General features: G+C 48.2%; 7 protein-coding genes across 10 annotated transcripts; 3 read left to right on the top strand and 4 right to left on the bottom strand.

The window, feature by feature from the left end:
* Positions 1 to 173: 173 nt before the first annotated feature.
* Positions 174 to 3748, bottom strand: LOC120450314 (valine--tRNA ligase, mitochondrial-like). Its single transcript, XM_039633267.1, has 5 exons — positions 3468 to 3748; positions 1645 to 3398; positions 1133 to 1582; positions 444 to 1073; positions 174 to 383 (listed from the first exon to the last, which is right to left on the bottom strand). The coding sequence occupies exons 1-5, from the start codon at positions 3559 to 3561 to the stop codon at positions 327 to 329; spliced, it is 2985 nt and encodes a 994-aa protein (XP_039489201.1). The 5' UTR covers positions 3562 to 3748; the 3' UTR covers positions 174 to 326.
* Positions 3749 to 3804: 56 nt separating this feature from the next.
* Positions 3805 to 5551, bottom strand: LOC120450316 (spermine oxidase). Its single transcript, XM_039633269.2, has one exon. It carries the CDS (start codon positions 5349 to 5351, stop codon positions 3921 to 3923), a length of 1431 nt encoding a protein of 476 aa, XP_039489203.1. The 5' UTR covers positions 5352 to 5551; the 3' UTR covers positions 3805 to 3920.
* Positions 5552 to 5823: 272 nt separating this feature from the next.
* LOC120450318 (uncharacterized Golgi apparatus membrane protein-like protein CG5021) lies at positions 5824 to 7118 on the top strand. Of its 4 annotated transcripts, none has more exons than XM_039633275.2 (4): positions 5824 to 5982; positions 6128 to 6210; positions 6277 to 6511; positions 6576 to 7118. In XM_039633275.2, exons 1-4 carry the CDS (start codon positions 5968 to 5970, stop codon positions 6888 to 6890), a joined length of 648 nt encoding a protein of 215 aa, XP_039489209.1. In that variant the 5' UTR covers positions 5824 to 5967; the 3' UTR covers positions 6891 to 7118. The 4 variants fall into 4 exon arrangements, with proteins under 4 accessions (XP_039489209.1, XP_039489207.1, XP_039489208.1 ...); XM_039633273.2 differs by having other exon boundaries at positions 6561 to 7118; XM_039633274.2 differs by having other exon boundaries at positions 5831 to 5991.
* Positions 7119 to 7549: 431 nt separating this feature from the next.
* Positions 7550 to 10809, top strand: LOC120450577 (myotubularin-related protein 9). The gene is made up of 7 exons (XM_039633695.1): positions 7550 to 8085; positions 8193 to 8443; positions 8514 to 8904; positions 8963 to 9438; positions 9498 to 9910; positions 9964 to 10061; positions 10118 to 10809. Exons 1-7 carry the CDS (start codon positions 7927 to 7929, stop codon positions 10193 to 10195), a joined length of 1866 nt encoding a protein of 621 aa, XP_039489629.1. The 5' UTR covers positions 7550 to 7926; the 3' UTR covers positions 10196 to 10809.
* A 292-nt stretch (positions 10810 to 11101) lies between these two features.
* On the bottom strand, positions 11102 to 13855 carry LOC120450578 (protein Pixie). The gene is made up of 5 exons (XM_039633696.2): positions 13709 to 13855; positions 13184 to 13397; positions 12511 to 13121; positions 11740 to 12456; positions 11102 to 11682 (listed from the first exon to the last, which is right to left on the bottom strand). The coding sequence occupies exons 2-5, from the start codon at positions 13394 to 13396 to the stop codon at positions 11388 to 11390; spliced, it is 1836 nt and encodes a 611-aa protein (XP_039489630.1). The 5' UTR covers position 13397; positions 13709 to 13855; the 3' UTR covers positions 11102 to 11387.
* A 417-nt stretch (positions 13856 to 14272) lies between these two features.
* On the top strand, positions 14273 to 16619 carry LOC120450579 (signal recognition particle subunit SRP68). The gene is made up of 4 exons (XM_039633697.1): positions 14273 to 14432; positions 14541 to 14890; positions 14954 to 15616; positions 15675 to 16619. Exons 1-4 carry the CDS (start codon positions 14333 to 14335, stop codon positions 16377 to 16379), a joined length of 1818 nt encoding a protein of 605 aa, XP_039489631.1. The 5' UTR covers positions 14273 to 14332; the 3' UTR covers positions 16380 to 16619.
* Positions 16609 to 19047, bottom strand: LOC120450580. The gene is made up of 3 exons (XM_039633699.2): positions 18540 to 19047; positions 17566 to 17855; positions 16609 to 17499 (listed from the first exon to the last, which is right to left on the bottom strand). The coding sequence occupies exons 1-3, from the start codon at positions 18826 to 18828 to the stop codon at positions 16690 to 16692; spliced, it is 1389 nt and encodes a 462-aa protein (XP_039489633.1). The 5' UTR covers positions 18829 to 19047; the 3' UTR covers positions 16609 to 16689.
* Between the last annotated feature and the right edge of the window lie 624 nt (positions 19048 to 19671).

Here is a 19671-nt window from a genome sequence, read left to right as displayed (position 1 = left end):
ATAACCATTTCCGATTTAAACCAATATTCGTTTGATTTCGTGAACTTGGCAATTAGCAAAAATGATCTAATGGGATTTTAAAACAAATTCAACAAAAATATGTAGTATTTTGCGGTTTATGGGACAAAAGAAATGTCAAAATTTTCCTAAAAGAAGTTGACTACAGGCAAAGGTTTAATATCTTAAGGCTTAATACCTTTTCAAGGTACTTTGCGCATTTAATAATTATGGCAGTCTTTAAATCTAAACAAACAGATGACTTAGGCGGTTGTAAGACAACAAGGAAGCTAAGCTTATTTAATCTAAGCTTATTTCTATGCAGTGGATTAGGACGACACTGCCAGCCGAGTGAGACTGCTGATTTCCGCCTCCAACTCTTTGACCTGCAATAAAGAACGAGTAAACATAGTTTAGTTAAAGAACAAAACATTATGGCGCCTTACCTTATTTTCGAAGTGCGTCTTAACATTCTTGTCGGCCATCAGCTGGAACGCTTCGTTATCCAGACGCATGCGATACCGCTGCAGTTCGGTGACCAGCTTTTTCAGTTTCTTAGTATTGGCCAGCTGCATCTCGTCGCGTTTTTCCGCCGTCACGGCCAATCCATCGCTCACCCTCAAGCCGAAGGAGCAGAGTGCGCCAGCCGTGGAGAAGAAGCTGAGTTGCTTTGAAATCTTTGAGCTCTCGTCCAGCAGTTCCAGCTCCACGTCTTCACAGCGAGTGAGCACCTTGATCTGCGGCAGGTGGCGACGAAGCACTCCCTCCGAGTCCGTATTCTGGGCGAACAAGCTGAGGTGCGGCTGGTGCCGCTTGCTGATCTCGTTGCGACTCTTAATCTGCCGCACATTCTGGCAGATGCTCACTATTTCGTTGACCTCTTCGGCCAACTGCTCATCCTTGTAGTCGGACAGTTTTAGCTCTATATTAAGGGGCACATGCTGCAGCAACTCGGAAGCCACAAAGGGCGTATATGGGGCCATCGCCTGCAGACCCCAGCTAAGGCAAGCAGTCAGGGTGCCCACATGGATGTAGGCATCGGCAGTGCGATTAGCTATCGCAGTTTTGGTGGTTTCCTGTCGATTTTAGAAGCTTTTGGGTTTGTACATTACCAATCTAATGACAACAAACTTACCAAGTAAGTATCACAGAGATTTTGATAGAAAAAGGTCTTTAGGGCTGCTGTGGCCAAGTGGAAATTGTAGTTGCCATAGCTCTGCGAGCAGACAGACAAGGTCTCGGCCAGGCGACCGATGATCCAGCGATCCCAAATGCCCAGACTCACACCTTCAAGTGTCTCAAACTGATGCAGCGAGATGCCCAGCCCCTTGGCAGAGCCGAGTGTAAAGCGCATTGCTTGCCAAATCTTGTTTAGGAACAGTTTGTTGGTGTAGCAGGCGTTCACATCGAAGCTGATGAAGTGGCTTTTGATGTTGTGGCTCATCAGGGTGAAGCGTAGCGCATCGGTGCCGCACTCCTGGATACCATTGGGGAACATTTTCGTCATTCCAGCCGTGGAGGTCTTCAACTCTGCCGGCTTAATGATGCCCGCCTCGCAGGATTGCTCTAAGCCAGCCTTCAGGCTCTGCAGATGAAAAGTAAAAGTAAAATTGATGTATGATTAATGCTGAGAATGGCATAAGTTACCTCTAAACTGGCGCCCTGGACCACTTGCTGTGGGGCCACGATGTTGCCGAGACTCTTGGACATTTTTCTGCCATGGGCATCGCACACAATGCCGTTCAGCAATATTCTCTGAAAGGGTGCCTCGCCGGTCAGCTTCAGACCCATCATCATCATGCGCGCCACCCAAAAGAAGATAATATCGTGGCCCGTCTGCATTATGTCCAAAGGATACCTTTCCTTGTAGCTTTCCTCCGGCCAACCGGCCGTGGAGAAGGGCAGCAGCGACGAAGAAAACCAAGTGTCCAGAACATCCGGGTCGCGTTTTAAAGTAAATTCCTCGCTACCCACGAGTTGTTTGGCTTTCTGCCTGGCTGCCTTCTCGCTAACGGCAGCCACCCATTGACTTTTTCCCTGGGAGTCGATCACCTCGTATGCGGGTACCTGATGGCCCCACCACAACTGCCGGGAAATGCACCAGTCGCGGCTGTCCTGCAGCCAGCGTTCCCACTCCGTTTCGAAGCTCGGAGGCAGGATTTGCAGACGTCCGCTATGGAGTTCAGATAAGGCATCCTTTGCCAACTCCTTGCACTTGAGGAACCACTGCGGCAATATCATGTACTCAATGACGTCCTTGGAGCGCGAGCAGATGGGCAACTGCATGGTATGAGAGCGCACCTGGCGCAGCAAATCCAATTCCTCCAGGCGATTGACAATGAGCTCACGCGCCTCAAAGCGCGGAATGCCCTTGAACTCGGAATACTCCTCCAGCACATGGCCCGTTTCGTTGAACACCTGGCGAGGCTGAAGCTTATGGCGATTGGCCAGCTCGAAATCAAATTTGTCATGGGCAGGTGTGATCTTCACTGCACCGGTGCCAAGCTCCTGGTCCACGGAGATATCGAAAACGAGTGGAATGGTGTCATCACGGAAGGGGTGCTTCAGGTTCACCTGATCCAGGTTTCGGTACTTGGCGTAGCGTGGATCGAGCGGATGTACTGCGACAGCTACATCTCCCAAAATGGTCTCTGGTCTAGTGGTGGACACCACAATCTCCTCAACTGAACCATCGGGCAGCGTTTCGCCATCCACCACACGATAGGCCAAATCATAGATCCGGCCAAAGAGCACATTGTGTTCGTAGCCGGGCACGGCCATCTCAACCGGCTCCTTGATGTCGACAACATCCACCTCGATATCAGATATGGCGGAACGCAGGGTGGTGGACCAGTTGACGAGCGAGTTGCGCCGTTGAATTAGACCTTCGTCAAAGAGTCGCTCGAATGCTACGTTCACTGCATGCGCCTGCTGCTCGTCCATAGTAAAGTATTCTCGCTGCCAGTTGAGCTTGCAGCCCAGTTGACGGAGATCCTGCACAATACCTGCACCCTTCTCCGCCTTCCAGCGCCACACTTCGTCCAGAAAGGCCGAGCGTCCCAGCTCCTGACGCGTTTTCGCCTGAGAAGCGGCAATAGTGCGTTCCACGACCACCTGGGTGGCAATGCCCGCGTGATCTGTGCCTGGCACCCAGTCCACATGGTAGCCGAGTTGTTCGCGCTGGCGGGCAATCACATCCTGCACGGTGGCCATCAGTGCGTGGCCCAAATGCAGATTGCCGGTTACATTTGGCGGCGGCAGAAGCATGCGATAGGTGCCCCGCTTGCAACTGCTGGCCGAAGCCTTGGGCAGATTGGCCTGGCGCTCCTCCCGCTCCCAGTACGCGTTTTCCACTGGCCGTGGCTGGTATCCTGCTGCCAACGGAAGCTCCTTAGCCGCATCTGAAAGGGGAAAGAAGTTGAGTTCCTCAGCCGGTACTGGGTTTTTGAATGAAACTGGAGGTAACGCACCTTTGAGGGTACTATAGTATAGGGCGTAGACCCTTGGCTGGCACAGGTACTTGTGTCTGAGTAGCTTACTGCTGCAGTTCCTAATTATTTGCATTTTTTAATGTTGTGTTATGTTATGTCAAAAAAAAGTTGCTGTAATCTTGGCGGTGATGGTAGAAAAACAGCTGTGAAATAATCGATAAATAGATTTTGGGCGCCAATTTCAAATGCGATAACGGTAGAGCTTTCCTCCTCAATTTTTTTAAAAACTTTTTCTTTATTTTTTTGATTTGTCAGAAAAGAAAGTTACCTAAAATAACTCAGAGGCTACGTATATGAAAATCATGATACAAGCTAGTTTTTCTGCTTTTATATAAAAGATGGAATAATTTTATTAAGAAACCACATATTTTACGAACCCAAACATACAGAAGAGTACATAGCAAAAGAATACATTAGCAAACATTACGATTTTCAAGCCTTGACACTGCATGAGGTGTAATGACCAATCAGGCGGTCTGCTTCCCGATAGCCCGCCTCAACAGCTCCGTGAACGGTGGAGAAGTAATTCCTGCTGGACGCCTCTCCGGCAAAAAGGAGACCCATGTGACCATCTTCTCCCAGCACAGGCGACTCCAGATCCCAGGGGCCCGTTTTCCTTTCATCGGCCTTGGTGGGACGATGACTCCAACTGCCACGAAAGTTCGGATTCGAAAACCACTTGCTGCGAACGAAACGCTGCGGCGGCGGAATTTCAAAAGTGAGAAACTTTCGGAAGAGCCATTGCAAGCCCTCCAGCACTTTCTCATCGGACAGGTTCTCCATGTGGCGTCCATGCGGACCATTCACCCAGGCCATCAGCATTCGGGGCTGGCAGGTGATCATGTGGACACCGGTGATGCCCTCCACCCAGAAATGTTCCGTCTTACGCAGCTCTGTCAGATCCTGTTCCAGCCAAAGGCAGAAGAAACCCACCCAACCATCGGGAAGAGGCTGCTTCCCGTACTCCAAATACAGTTTGTTCACAGTGCCGAGGGTGAGGCCTCGAATAGCATTCACCTTGGCTGCGGGCAGCGGTGGGATGAACAGCTTCTCGTGCTGCTCCTGCAGGACGCCCAGGGAAACGGTGCAGATGACGTGATCCGCCTCAAAGTAATCCCCATCCTCACAGCGCAGGATTACCTTACGCGGGCACGCCAACTCGATCTTGGTCACCTTTTTGGCCAGTTGAACGCGTCCTTTCAGTAAGCCCAGCTCCTCTGGCGAATCCTCGCTGACATGCATCAGCAGGCGCAGGAAACGTCGGAAGCCCTTCGTTCCCCAGTGGAGCAGCTTGTCGCCATCACATTCGTGGTACTCGATGTGCTCCCTCACCGAGACCTCGAATAGATTGTCCGCTCCAATGATAGAGCTTTCATGCTTCGCAAACGTATTCAAAGACTCACTAGCCACCGTCCTGTCCAGTTCGGGTAGCTCGCTCTCGATCCTGCGCCAGTATTCCTGCGCCAGGTGGGTGCCAAAGGAACCGACAACCGGATGTGGACCACTCGGCATGCTTTTCACGGCAATGTCGTGAATTTTGGTGGCCAGTTCATGCGGGATCACCTCCTTGTTGGATCTCACCCTCTTGATTGGACTGTAATAGTCGCCCGTCTCGTGCAGGATACCCATGTCCTTGACCATGTCGTACACACAATTTTGCTGCTTTCCATGACACCACTGGGCCCCCAAATCGATGACGTTGTCACCAAAATATACGGTGTTAATCCGCCCGCCAATACGATTCTCCGCCTCCAGGATCTGGACATTATGGAAATTGTTCTGCAGGAGTCGTGTGGCGGCCGCAATCCCCGAAACTCCTGCCCCGATTATTACTATCCTAGAGGAGGCACGGCATTTTTCCATCCTGAAACGTTGGCTGTTAGGTTCGACCGAAAGAGCAGACGATCAACGAGCTACTGATGAAGTTTTCAAATTGTGGGCCAACTTGGCAAGTGTTGGATGCTGCATTTCAATGGCTTCCTCTGCGGTTGGAGCGCAACTTTTTGCACGCTTTACAGGTTTTGAGCCACAAAAATGTTACATTGAGAATCCGGGTCACACAACATAAAAATGATCTCAGGTAAAATTATTTCTGCCTTTGTTACCTAACATGCTCCGTCAAAACTAATGTTTTAATAAATAACTCATTTTTTATTACTTGGTCATATAAATAACAGTAATAACCAAATTCTGTAATATTCTCTAATATTTTTGCCTGTTCAAATAAGCAAGATAGTAAAGATTTCAAATACGATAGGTTTAAAACTCGATAGCTTTTGGTGCTGCCAACCCAATCGAACTGAAATAGCCACTTCAGCCCTGGGAGCTATCGACTTAGTGCGATAACGATAGAAGGCTACGCAGGCAGAAACAACAAAAACGTCCCAGGCAAAGAAAATGCATTAAAATCCTTGAAAAAGCTAGAAAATCCATTAAAATTGCACCCAACTAGGAATTAAACGTCACGCCCAACACAAGCATGGCCTCCGCTACGGTAAGAAATGTATGTATGCCGCACTAACACCTAACAACCAGCTTTATTGGGGTGCCATTCTGACAATACGACCCGAGGTTTTCCACGAAAAACTCCCATTTTCAATCTAGGCAAGCTTAACTAATTTCACATACGTGTTACACAGGTGCCGCTGCTCGACGATGACACGATACCCTTCGGCGAGGAGGACGACATGCGGGATCCCAGTCGCGCGGGCCAGAAATACACGTAGGCAGAACCATCGTGTTTGTTGATCAATTCCACTAACCCCCACCCAACGCGTGTACTCCACAGGCACCCGTACGTCACCTTCTTCCACCTGTTCTTCAGGGGGGCCGCCATCGTGATCTATATGTTTTGTGGCTGGTTCAGCGACTCCTTCATCACCAGCTTCGTTTTTGTGGTGCTCTTCCTGTCCGCCGACTTCTGGACGGTGAAGAACATCTCGGGAAGATTGCTGGTCGGTCTCCGCTGGTGGAACTATGTCGACGACGATGGCGTATCGCACTGGGTGTTTGAGTCCAAGAACGTGAGTCACGAGATAAGCTAACTAGGTTGCCCTTGATAATGAAACGCAGTCTGAATCCTATCAGAGCCGGGTCAACAAGAACGAGCAGCGCATCTTCTGGCTGGGACTCATACTCTGTCCCGTCTTCTGGAGCCTCTTCTTCCTGTTTGCCCTATTTAGCCTAAGGTTCAAATGGCTGCTGCTGGTGATGATCGCCATTGCGCTGAATGCCGCCAATCTGTACGGCTACGTCAAGTGTAACTATGGCGCCAGCAAGGATCTGAATTCCGCCGCCACAGACTTTGTGAAAACGCAGCTCTTCAAGAATGCCGTGGACATCATGACAAGGCCCAGTGGCGCCCCGCCGCCAACCAATGTGCGTCCGACGGGAGTCGTTTAAGCTGGAGGATACTCCATTTACTAAGTCACCTTGCCACCGCGCCACCGTCTGCTGCAGCGCATTCCAAAGAGTATTTGACGTTTCTTCTGGCCCGGACCACCTTGGATCGGCATCGCTGTCTGTGTACCATATGTAAAACTTAATTTAGCCATACTTGAATCTATCATAATCTTTTCTTACTTTTACTTGGATTAAAGGACCGCATGTGCGTGTGACATGCAACCAGTATGCAACATAGATTTATTTTTGGTTGTTAAATTGCATATTTATGAATTTGCAGATGTGCAAAGGGATTCACGTCTCAGAATTGCCTATATTTATTATTTCTTTTGTTTATGTGCGTACAAAAGACAGGTAACCAAAATTTGTTTAAATAGTTTTGTAAACCATAAGGAACATTCTGTTAGTTTATAAACGAAGTTACTCATTTTATTCATTGTATTTACTAAATGTTTTGCCAATATAGTTTAATAGGATACGTAAAGAAATGCAAAAGTTCATCCTTAATTAAAAACTATTCGACTAAATATGTAAACATATATATTAATGTATAAAAAACTGAAAATTAAGTAGTTCTTTCGAAAATGGCAATAACGGTGCATAGCCGAAACGCAGTGTGGTAGTGCCTAGCCCAGCTGAGCTTTAGGGCCCAGCAAGCGACGGGCACACTGGCGCAAAGCACAAAACAGAACAGTCGGACGGAAACGGAATCGAAAAGAAAGAAAGAAATGCAATCTGTGCCGTAAGCGGGGGCGTGGAAGCAAAGTTTTGACAGCCCGAAGCCAGTTTCATTGTTAGCTGCAGACCAGCGGTGCCGAAAATACGGCCAATCCCCGCCAGAGCCGGTGACGTACGCACTGCTGTGGGTTCAAAAAAGGGGACTCGAAAGGCGGGATAACCGTGGCGAAGAAGGGCGGAGGTGGAAGGCGGCGTCGACAGAGGCAATCAAGTGGCAACAGGAGATAGCCGGGGCAAAATGCAAAAAGTTAATTAGTCGGGGCCAAATCAAATCGGACACCCCGCCGTGGGCGACGCCATGGAATTCGCCGACCTCATAAAGACCCCCAAGCTGGACGGAGTCCTGCTGCACGACCCATCGAATGCGGGGGCGTCGGGTGCAACAGTTGGCACACTGTGCATCACCGGGCACCATTTGCTGCTCAGCGCCCGCCAGGAAACCAGCCAGGAGCTATGGGTAAGTGGGTTGAGACCGGCTCCCCTAATCCGATGTGCTTCGGCTTCAATGGAGCGCTAATAATTGAATTGGAAATTCATCATGCTCACCCTCCTTCTCCCTTTCAGTTGCTGCACAAGAACATCGACTGTGTGGAGAAGAAGCCTAGTTTGTCGCAGAACGTCGTGGTCGGTGGGCTTATCACCCTGAAGTGCAAGGACCTGCGCATCATTTCGTTGGAGATTAAGTGCGGCAAGGAGTTCTTCAACGTGGCGGCATCGCTGGAGGCTCTCAGTGCCATTCAGAACACCGAACTACTGTATCCATTTTTCTACCGGCCCATGTACTCGATCCTAGAGGACGGCTACACGATGTTTAGGTGGGTACTTGCCTTCTCCATCACTGGCAAATTGGCTACAATTCAATTAACCTCCCCATCCAAACGACAGGCCCGAGCTGGAGTTCGCCAAACTGATAAGCGGGGTGGGCATGGGCGGTGGGTCCTCGCCGAATGTGGCCAACATAACAATTTGCATGCCATCAACTTCGACATCAACGTTGACTGTGGGCGCCGGCATTCCCCACCCTCTGCAAAATGGCTTTGCGATAGACGCCCTTGCGGGTGGTGGTGCTGGTGGCGTGGGAGGTGGAGCGCTTCAAGGTCCCCAGGCCTCCTGCGAGTGGCGCATCACCAACGTCAACAGAGACTTCAGCGTTTGTGCCACATATGGCGCCACGCTAATTGTACCTAAAGCAATTACGGACGAGCAGATAGTGCTCTCTGCTGCGTTCCGGGATGGCGGTCGCTTTCCCGTGCTCAGTTACAGGCATGAAAATGGCGTAAGTCACTGCAACTACACCAGCGAATTGTATTAAATTAAATGAATCATATTTGCAGGCCACGCTGATGCGGAGCTCCCAGCCGCAGTCCATTCAGGGCATCAAGCGCTGTCGAGCTGACGAGGCAATCCTAAATCTGGTGCTGGGTCGCAGTCGAAAGGGGTTCATCGTGGACACCTGGGGTAAGGGCAAGTCGAATACGGAAACTGACCTGCACTACTCGCAGTGGAAGAAGGTAAATCGTTCAATTGGAAACGTCAGTTCGCCCGCCTCCATCTTGGACAGTTTTGCTCGACTGATTGAGGCTTGCAACGATTTGGGGTGCAGTACGGACAAGTGGCTATCGCGACTGGAAAGCAGCGGCTGGCTGAGTCTCGTACTGAACTCGCTGAACGCCTCTTGTGTGGTCGCGCAATGCCTGGATCAGGAGGGAAGTCCAGTGCTGGTACACGGTGCTAAGGGATTGGATTCCACGCTTATTGTCACCTCACTGGTGCAGATCATCCTTAATCCCGACTGCCGGACTGTAAGGGGGTAAGTCATAATCTTATAATTGTCATGATCGAAATATTCATGTCGTATTTCCTTTCCAGACTACAGGCTTTGATAGAGCGCGAGTGGATCCAGGCGGGACATCCGTTCGCCTCCCGTCACCGCTTCTCATGCTATACACCAAATCAGACACGCAATAAGACATCTGGTGCCACCTTCGCCCTCTTTCTGGATTGCATTTATCAGCTGTACACGCAGTTTCCCTGCAGCTTTGAGTTCAGCACTCAACTGCTGATCCTTCTATTCGAGCACAGCCACTTTTCGCAGTACGGAACGTTCCTGTGCGATTCAGAGCGAGAGCGGAACGAGCTGAACGTGCACACCAGAACGACGAGCCTGTGGTCTTATTTAAACCGGCCTGATGTCCTTCAGACACTCTTGAATCCGCTTTACGAGCCCAATGCCAATGTGATATGGCCATCGGTGGCGCCCATAAGCTTAGAGCTGTGGAGTGGTATGTTTAAAAACGTAATATTTAAACTTGTGCTTATTAAGCCTGCATTTTAGATCTCTATTTGCGGTGGGTGATAGATCAACGTAGCTCAGCCACAGTCATGTCCCAAATCCAGGAACTTGTCACCCGCGAGAAGGAACTTAGAACTCAGGTTAGTCCATTTAACTATAGCCAGCGAATAGCAAACTGATGTCATGTACCTTTTAGGCCCTCAAACTGCGTAAACAAGCCTTGGAGCTCGGCCAGGAAGTGTCCACCCTCATGAAAAGTGGAAACGATACATAGTCGGCTACCTCAGATGTTCTCTATCTTTTAATCTCCTGCATGATATACACTTATTTTTGATACGTTCTGTTGCAAGATTTCGACAATTATTTAAGCACATAGCAAAACTAATGTTAAGTCACTAAAAGTTCCATTTACAAGAAATTATGCTGAAGGAAAACGAAAATAAACAAGGTAATTAAATTATTGGATAAACCATAGGATCTGCTTTTGGATCAACTCAACACTCAATTTTAGGCATACGTGTGTCCATTTTTACTAACAATACTTCTATTGAATAAGTTCTGCAACGTAATTAATATAAAAAAGAAATCTTCAAAAGGAACTGCTGTAACTTGAAAACTCTCCTTGTAAAACGCTCTCTACTCTCAGACTCCGATTAGGATTCGAATCTGCACAATGCAACTATCAAATATTTCGGTCAATTTTTGACGCATTTACTTTTATGAAATTTTTAGCGCATAAGTCTCCGAAATTACCTATTTATAGTACTTACTTTTGTCAGTTATTTAGTGGCCACAAGCCACGGATCAAATTAAGTATTATAAACTCAAAAGATTTGCCTTTTTCGAAAAAATTTGTATGTAAATTTGATTAAATCGCATAAATTTAAAGCTTCAAAAGCGTTTACATTAAAAATATGCTGTGCATGCGTTGGTGTATTCAAAAAACAAATATTGTAAATTATATACTTATAAATGTTTGTAGTTGTTATCCATTGTGTGTTTATTTCGAATTGTGATCGAATTGGAATAACAAAAATTTGTATGTAATTTATATTCATATTTACATTTGTATTGTGCGTATTTTGAGTAATTATCGCTTAAGTGCAATAAATACGTGTTAATTTGCAGATATCAACTGTTTTCAATTTCAAATGACACATGAGAAAAAAAAACTCCCAAATGCAGTTTTGTACAAAGAAAATTTGTTTATTTTTGCTAGACTCACTTAGAACAACATTTTGTTGTTTCGGTTCTCTATTTATTTCGCTGTAAAAACGTATATAAAACTCACTTTAATCAAGTACAATTAATCCCCAATTTTCGATTGTACGCAATCCTCGACAACAATAACAAAATAATTTGAAAGCAAATGTGTTTTTCAACCAAAGAATGCGAAATGAACGAAGGAAAGCTGAGGAGAACATAGGGAAACGAGCTGTCCAATCGAAGTTGTCCGTGAACCTGTCTTAGTTACAAGCTTCGTCCTCCAAGAAGAAGAATTGGCCCGAGCGTTTCTGTTCTGTGTCCTTGACCGAGTTGTTCTTGTTGATGCGGGGCCTGAAGTTGTTGGGATCGCGACGGAAGGTAATACCAAGCAGTTCCAGGAAGCGGTTCATGCCATTCAGCAGCGACTGCGGCGAAAAGGCTGTCGTCTTCACTGAAGGCTGGCCCTCAATCACGATGACACGATCGGCGAGGTAGGTGGCCATGATGAAATCGTGCTCCACCACAAATCCAGTTTTCTTTGCGTGCAGAATGTAGCTAAAACAAGAAAACGTCAATATTTGTGTGTAGATTTACAGTCTAGATAAAACATACCGTTTGATAACCTTGGCGGCCACCAGACGCTGTTCTGAGTCCAAGTAGGCGGAGGGTTCGTCGATGAGGTAGACATCAGCTGGCTTTCCAAGACACAGAACCAAGGCCACACGCTGCAACTCACCACCGGAGAGGTTCTGCACCTCCTGGTCCATGATTTCCTCAATTTTCATGGGCTTCATAACGTCGGCAATAAACTGAGGATGCACGTAGGCGTCACGAATCTTATCGTGCAATAAATGGCGCACATGGTTCTGGAATTTCGGGGAAATCTTCTGCGGCTTGTACGAGATATTGAGCATGGGCAGTTCCACCTCGCCATCGGGTTGGAGGTTACCAGCCAGCATGCGAATGAACGTCGTCTTTCCTGTACCGTTCTCGCCCAGAAGCACCAGGATCTCGGAGTCGCTAAAATGACCCTTTTCCACCGTCAGTTCGAACTTGCCGAGGGTCTTGACCATGGCGGGATACACGTAGTGGTTCATGCGCTTGATCTCCTCCTCCGTAGCGGACTCAGATACTTTGAAAGTAAGTGATTCAGTGCGGAATCGCATGTTTTCGGTGGGCACAAAGCCGTCGAGGAAAATATTGATGCCTTCACGCACAGAGAAAGGCATAGTGACCACACCGTAGCAACCAGGAACTCCATAAAGGCAGCAAATAAAATCAGATAAGTAATCCAGCACAGACAGATCGTGCTCCACCACGATAATAAACCTGAATAGAACCATGTCATTAATTAAAGCAATGCCACAAAATTGTTCAACTTACTTAGTGGGATGCAGGAGTGATCGAATGGTCAAGGCAGCGTTCAGACGCTGCTTAACATCCAAATACGAGGACGGCTCGTCGAACATGAAGATGTCTGCATTCTGTATGCACACCATGGCGATGGCAAAACGCTGCAATTCTCCACCAGAAAGCTGAGCGATCTCACGATCGCGGATGTGCGATAGATCCAACATTTCACAGATCTTGGTCTGCAGATCCCTCTCGTCCTTCTTATCCAAAAGATCGCCCACAGCGCCGCGTACCGCCTTGGGGATCTGATCCACATACTGCGGCTTGACGAGCGCCTTCAGGTTGTCCTCCAAGATCTTGGTGAAGTAGTTCTGCAGCTCAGAGCCGCGGAAGTAGCTAAGGATCTCCGTCCAGTCGGGCGGATTGGCGTACTTCCCCAGATTCGGTTTTTGCTTGCCCGCGAGAATCTTCAAAGCGGTCGACTTGCCAATACCGTTCTGTCCCACAAGACCGAGCACCTCACCGGGACGCGGAATGGGCAGACGATGCAGCTTGAAGGAGTTCTTGCTGTATCGATGCGTTGTGTGCTTCTCCAGATTGCTGGGCAAATTGATGATTGTGATGGCCTCAAAGGGGCATTTCTGGGGAATGGAGAGCACGAGTTAATCCGTCTATTACAGCAGTTGCAGCCAAGCACACTCACCTTGACGCAGATACCGCAACCGATGCAAAGCTCCTCGGACAACGAGGCTATCTTGGACGTGGGCGTCACCTCGATGCACAGCTTGCCCATGCGCACCACCGGGCAGGTCTTCTTGCACTCCTGCCGACACCGCTTGGGTTTGCACTTGTCATCGCTGACGATGGCAATACGCGTCTGCTTATCCACCTCCTCGTTCTCCTTTCTGCGCGACATGCTGTTGATAGTTTTTAAATGAACAAAATTAATCAGTATTGGTTTCGCTCTACTCTAATCAGCCACCTATATGGAAATCACTCCACTGTCAACGTTGCAAATCACCATCCCCGACCGTCAAAACAAATCTGGTGCACCGATTCAGGAATGAAGAGCGGGGGTGAGGTGCCTGCGTTTGCCTGTGAGTGAAAGTATAACCTCAAAGCGTTTCCAAAACAAGGGGTTTGCAGCGAAAATTTCTATTGTCCCTCATACGTCAGGCGTTGGTCTTCAACTTCACGTTGACAGTGGGTTAAAATATTTGGAATTTACCTGCAAACTAGGCCGAAATTGTTGTAAAACAGACAGAAGGCACGCTCTTGCGTGTCAGCCAACAAGTTTCAAAAGGGGGGACCTTTGATGAGTTTCTCAACACTACAACGAATAGGAATGGGCAATTGAAGCTATCGATAACAAAATGTGGGCTTGCCTTTGTAATGTTTGCTTATAATTATTTAATGTTTTTAGGAGATACTTTTGTGTATGTCACAATCTAGACTCCGAAAATACTTATAAATAACACGCTCTTCCATACATACGTGCATATATTTTCATTTCTTAAATTTATGAAAACTTTATATTCTGGAAATTTCTGAACCAAATCATATACATTTTAATGCATCTTGTTTGTGTACCAATGTTTTCGAAATTTTTTTGTAATATGGTTTTGTATAGTTTATTGACATACAAATCAATTATGAAAATACTAATCCTAAACATGCAATTTCCTGACTGAATACGTATCTTAAAGATATATACATATATATATATTTTTATAAATATATATCGCATGTGAACCGTTCACAATAATACCGATAATATAGTGTTTTTCACAATCCAATGGGCTTGCCATCACTAATTTTTACACGTCGTTGATTTGTGTGGACTGCTAAGAAAATGGTCGTCCAAGAGGATAATCCGAATACTGGAGACGTTCAGGAGAAGACGGAGAGTGCTCCGGTGGCAGCAGAGCCGCCCAAGATCTTTACGGTTGAGAGTAAGTGGCCCAGTCGGCTCCATCCCACTTCCAGGTGGCCCAGACGACCAGCACCCTTTAACCTAAAAGTCTGTATGCTAATGGCCTGAACTTTCACTCTCGCTGCAGTTCTGCACCAGATTAAGGATGCCCAGCAGCAGCACGGCCTACGTCACGGCGATTTCCAGAGGTACCGCGGATACTGCACCCGCCGCATCCGTCGATTGAGGAAAGCCCTGAAATATCCCCAAGGCGACAAGCGGCACTTCAAGAGACGCGATGTTACCATTGGCCAGTTGACCGGCAAGAAGGCGGACGAGCGTTTCATCCACATCCCATTGATTAGCGCCGAACGGGCCTGGGCGTATGCCATGCAGCTCAAGCAGGAGTCCAATACGGAGCCGCGAAAGCGTTTCCATCTGGTCAACAAGCTGCGCAGGGCCTGCTTTTATGCCCTTCAACTCCAGGAGTTGTGTAATGTAAGCTGCAGCTCCACTGTTATAGTTTATATATATTGATCCTAATTCATGATTTTCTTTTAGACGGAGGCTTTCGATGCGCGCACTAAACTAGAGTGCGAGGCCTATGTTGCTTGGATGCACGGAACCTTGCATTTTGAGTTGCAGCTATGGAAAACCGCTGGCGAGCACCTAAAGCGCGCCCAGGTGGTGTACGAAAACTTGGGCAAGGCACTGCCCGAAGATGAGCAGGAGCTTTACCGCGCCAAGGTTAATGAATTTACGCCCAATCTGCGCTATTGCGCATACAACATCAGCGGTGGTGCCAGTGGCGGCAAGATCGACGAGATCCTGGAGCTGCGCGCTCAGGGAGTGCTTGAGAATCTTGATGTACTGGTCAGCCAGACGAAGACGGAGAGCAGCGAGGGCCTGCAGACGATCGACTGGCGCGGTCGCAAGGTCACCGTGCGTCCGGAGAAGGTGCGTTTGTTCCTGCTCAGTGCCCAGGAGTTGGACAAGTCGCTGGCCAAGACCACCAAGCAGGATGCGAAGATAGAATTGATTGAACGCATTTTGATGGACTGCAAGGATGCCATCCAAGCCGTTCGCGACGAAATCAAGCAGGATCCCAAGCTGCGTTCGTTAACCACAGGACAGACCGTATCCGGCGTGCAATATCTTCTAGCGTATTTAAGCTATATTCGCCATAGCCGTACGCTACAGCGTAATCTTTGCCTAGTGGAGCAGGTAGGCTTGTAAAAATATTGTTATTTTGTAGACTTACTCATCCATTTCTCCTCATCAGGCTAAGCTCAACTTCGATGATCCCAACCAGCAGTCCCAGCAAAATGTGGGCGACGGAAAACGCGTCCGACCCCAGGATTTGGCCCGTCTGTACGAGATCATCCTGCAGAACGTGACCGAAATGCAGCAGATTTCTGGCTTGGAGGACGACGCCAAGTACCAGAGCGAGGTGGAAAACCTGGCCATCACCTTCAAGGCCTTCCGCTGCTACTACATTGCGCTCACACTCATTGACATGAAGAAATGGAAGGAAGCCGTGGCGTTGTACGAACGCGCATCTAACTACGCCACCGAGGCGCTGAAAGGCAAGACAAGTCCGGAGTTTCAGCTGGAGGAGGAACTCAAAAAGGTCGTGTCCGCCATTGACGGTTGCAAGTTCTCCGCCCATGCATACAGTGTGCTGGAGGAAGACAACAGCGAGGAGGCCGGAACCACCACCAAGTCGCAGAAGACCACAAAACCTTTGTATGAGCGTTTGTCGCTCTACAAGGAGGATCAGTCACTGCACACCAAGACACCCAACGTGTTCAAGCTCACCCCTGACATGGAACCCATACCCTGCAAACCGCTTTTCTTCGACCTGGCCATGAACTACGTGGAGTTACCCTCGCTGGAGGACAAACTGGAATCGCCCGGCAAGAAAGGACCATCCATTACCGGCTTTGTCAAGGGATTCCTTGGATGGGGCGGTGGCGGAAACAAGTGAAACTGATACTAGCCACTACGACGCACTCTTCTGGAATTCCACGCATCCATGTTGCACTTATAAAGCCTTCAGATCCATGTCCACGATGCGGTATGTCCGTTGTCTTTTATAAGTTATTTGTTTTGGCTTTTACCCCCGCCAGATTTGTTTTTTCTACGAAACTTTTGTAAGTTACAAATTGATCAACTATTCGGTAATAAAGGAACCTTTAAGAGAGAGCTATAGTTTCTCGAGGGCAAATCTAGCGTCTATTTCTTGCGAACACTAAAGTTAATAAGTTACATCTATTACTACATTACTATGAATACTCTTATATCGTTTCCTTTTGCATGTGGAGATAGCCGAGTTCGTAGAATTCCATCACCAACTCCCGAATGCGCATATGGTACTCGGAAGTGAGCGTCTGCGTGCACTTGATCTCCTTGCCCGTGAGATTCTGCTCACTCATCACATCCAGATTGGGTATATTATTCGGATCGAAGGTAACAGCTGGTAGGATCCACATGCCGATGGCCAGTCCATAGTGCACCTGACGCACATAATCCGAACTGAGACGCTGCAATGAGAATGCTTCACATAGCTCTTCTAGCCTTTCCGCAGCGGTTGTATCCTCCAGCTGGTGGCGTAGTTCCTCACCCAGAGCCACCGAGTAGGCGGCCAGCAGGGTGTCCGTGTGCACATCCCTCAGTGGCCTTCTCGTGCTGGTGTAAATGAAGTGGAGAATGTCAAATACAGGCGACGACTTGCGCATGGCCTGCAGGTCAAAGAAGATCACCTCCTCTGGCTCAGAACGGAACATAATGTTGTTAACCCAAAGGTCACCATGGCAGATCACACTGTTTGGAGCCGCCGCAGTGGCATTAATCTCGTGCTTTAGTTTTGCAAACAGATTGGAACGCAGTTCCTTGAGCAAGCGAATGGGCGTGGTCAAGCAGTCGTCTGCATTGGCGCCGTCTAGACTTTCCAGTGCCTGCTGCACGGAAGTGTCCAGAATGGTGGCATAAAAGTCCGTCGCCTCATCGCAGTAGACAATCTCTTGCAGATGCTCAGCATGATGGGTGAATGAAGAGGACTCCAGTTCTTGAGCGGCTAGCGAGGCAGCATGGAATTGTGCAAGTTTCTGCAAATAGTTGACACTAAATAACTATGGCTTGCAGACTATGTGTACATTCTTTCACTCACTTACCTTCATCACTAGCAGACAGTCGCTCAGTTCCAAGCCCGCCAGACGATCCTTCATGCGAAAACCCAACGCTTTGAGGTCCTGAAGCACAATGATGGGCTCGCCACCTTCCGGATCCCGCCGATCCTGACTCTCCGCAATGTGGCACACGGGGAACAGCTGGTGGCGACTGTGGGCTGCCAACAGGGGCGCCAAATGCCGGTAGGCGTTGATCTCGTTGCTGAAGGCCTCCTCGCACCGGTAGAGCTGGCGGCGCGAAAGGCTCGCAATCTGCCGCTTCACAATGACCGTGACTAAGCAGAAAAAAGTTACATTTTCAATTGATAAGCTAAATAATTCAGCGTTCTTTCCACAAGGATTCATGTATAAAATCATCAAAGAGATGTGTTATCTGAACATCGTTTTCTGCAAGAGAGGGGGTGTAGGGTGGAGGAAATTCCGAGCAAAACAAACTGCGAGAGCGGCTGGGGCGAACAGCTGACTTTTGTTTACGTCGCCAGCTAAAATTGTTATTTATGAATGAATTGCGCTGGCCTTGCGTGCGTGAGAGCGAAGTGGCGACTCTTGTTCGCTCTCTCTCTCTCTCTCTACCGCGAGCTTGCGAGTGTGTGAGTGTGCGTGCTGACCTTTAGCAAATCTATATTACGTATACGCCTGGGTGTATGGGTGCAATGCATTTAGAATGCGCGTAACAAGGTCAACCCACTCGACGCCGCCGCTCAGCGGGCAAACATTTGAGCTAATATCGCTGCAATTAAGGTTTGAACTTGATTATACTCTATATTATTCGTACGTTTTACTTAATAACTACAAGTACACATAATATTTCAACAACGTCTCAGCGTTCACTAAATATCCATGTGAAACCACATTTTCCAAAAAGTTCAAGCAAACAAAAAGTACTACCTCTAATTCAAACTAGATTGCAGGGTATTGAAAAAAAATCAATGGCGCCCAGTGTTTATAAACTATTTTACCGATTTCACTGCCAGCCAGCTCCGGATCCTGATCCTTTCCTGCCGCTGGAACCTGGGTGATGGTTACACGCTTCACCACGGACATGTAGTTGTCGCCGCTGCTGCTGCCCGCGGAGCACGCGATGTGGGCAATGCTAAAGGACACCAGTTTGCTCTGGCTGAACAGTTGGCGCAGGTGCTCCGCGTTCTCCTCGTATTGATTGGTGCCCTCATAGCCACCGGCCGAATTCACGGTCAGTGCCAAGCCGCCATGCGAAGGACCTGCAGTTGGGGCCGCTGCCAAAGCCATGCTATGCACTTCACTTGGCTGAGGAATGATGAGGAATGGTTCGTGTTGGAGGGCTGCTGCCAAATCGTTTGCTAGAAGTTGGTTTCTGCCACTGCAGCATTTTTTCTTTCTAGCACTGACACAAATTCAAATTGAGTGCAGGTCAGTTTTTTTCCGTAATTATTATACAATTTCCGCTGGCCAAAAAGATTGATTATAGCACACCTATGCGAAATGTGCAGCAAACCAACCGCCCGCCAAACTGCCAAACGTCGACTGCCAGTCCAAGTGCAATGGAAACCCACTAGAGAGCCCCAAATAGCAGTGAGAATCGCAACGAGAGCCCGCGGAGAAGGAGAATCAACAATGCGCTCAATTCGCTCGGCCCGTCGTTCAGTTCTAAATTTGAAATTGCATTTTGAAAGCCGGTAGGAGGTGGCGGCAGGCTGACTCTCGTTCAGGGTCACCGCAATGCACTTTCACTCGACTCGGATTCGGACTCGGGTGCGTATACTTAATGCGCCGCCCCGCCAAAGCGGATGTTGCTCATACGCCGCGTCGGCCGAGAGTCGTTTGCATTGGCCCACCAATTCGTGCACTTGAAATTGCATTGGCCGTCCTTGGCGGACACTGCGTGTGGGTCGAGGCAATGCGCATAAAAATTAAGCGAAAAGCGCATATTTATGTATGTAATAAAAGGGGTTTGTTTTTTGGAAGCATCCACAGTACTGCCTCTTTAACTAGTAAACGTCAGTGGCTTGTAATTAAGTCATTGCTTAAAAATAACATCTAACATTTATAAAACACTTTAAATAGTTGGTTTATGTTTGAAAGCTTTAGCTTAATTCTATTTTGTAAAATGTT

This window comes from Drosophila santomea, chromosome 3L (genome assembly GCF_016746245.2).
Source record: "Drosophila santomea strain STO CAGO 1482 chromosome 3L, Prin_Dsan_1.1, whole genome shotgun sequence".
Lineage (NCBI taxonomy): Eukaryota > Metazoa > Arthropoda > Insecta > Diptera > Drosophilidae > Drosophila > Drosophila santomea.
This window is presented reverse-complemented; position numbering and strand designations above follow the sequence as displayed.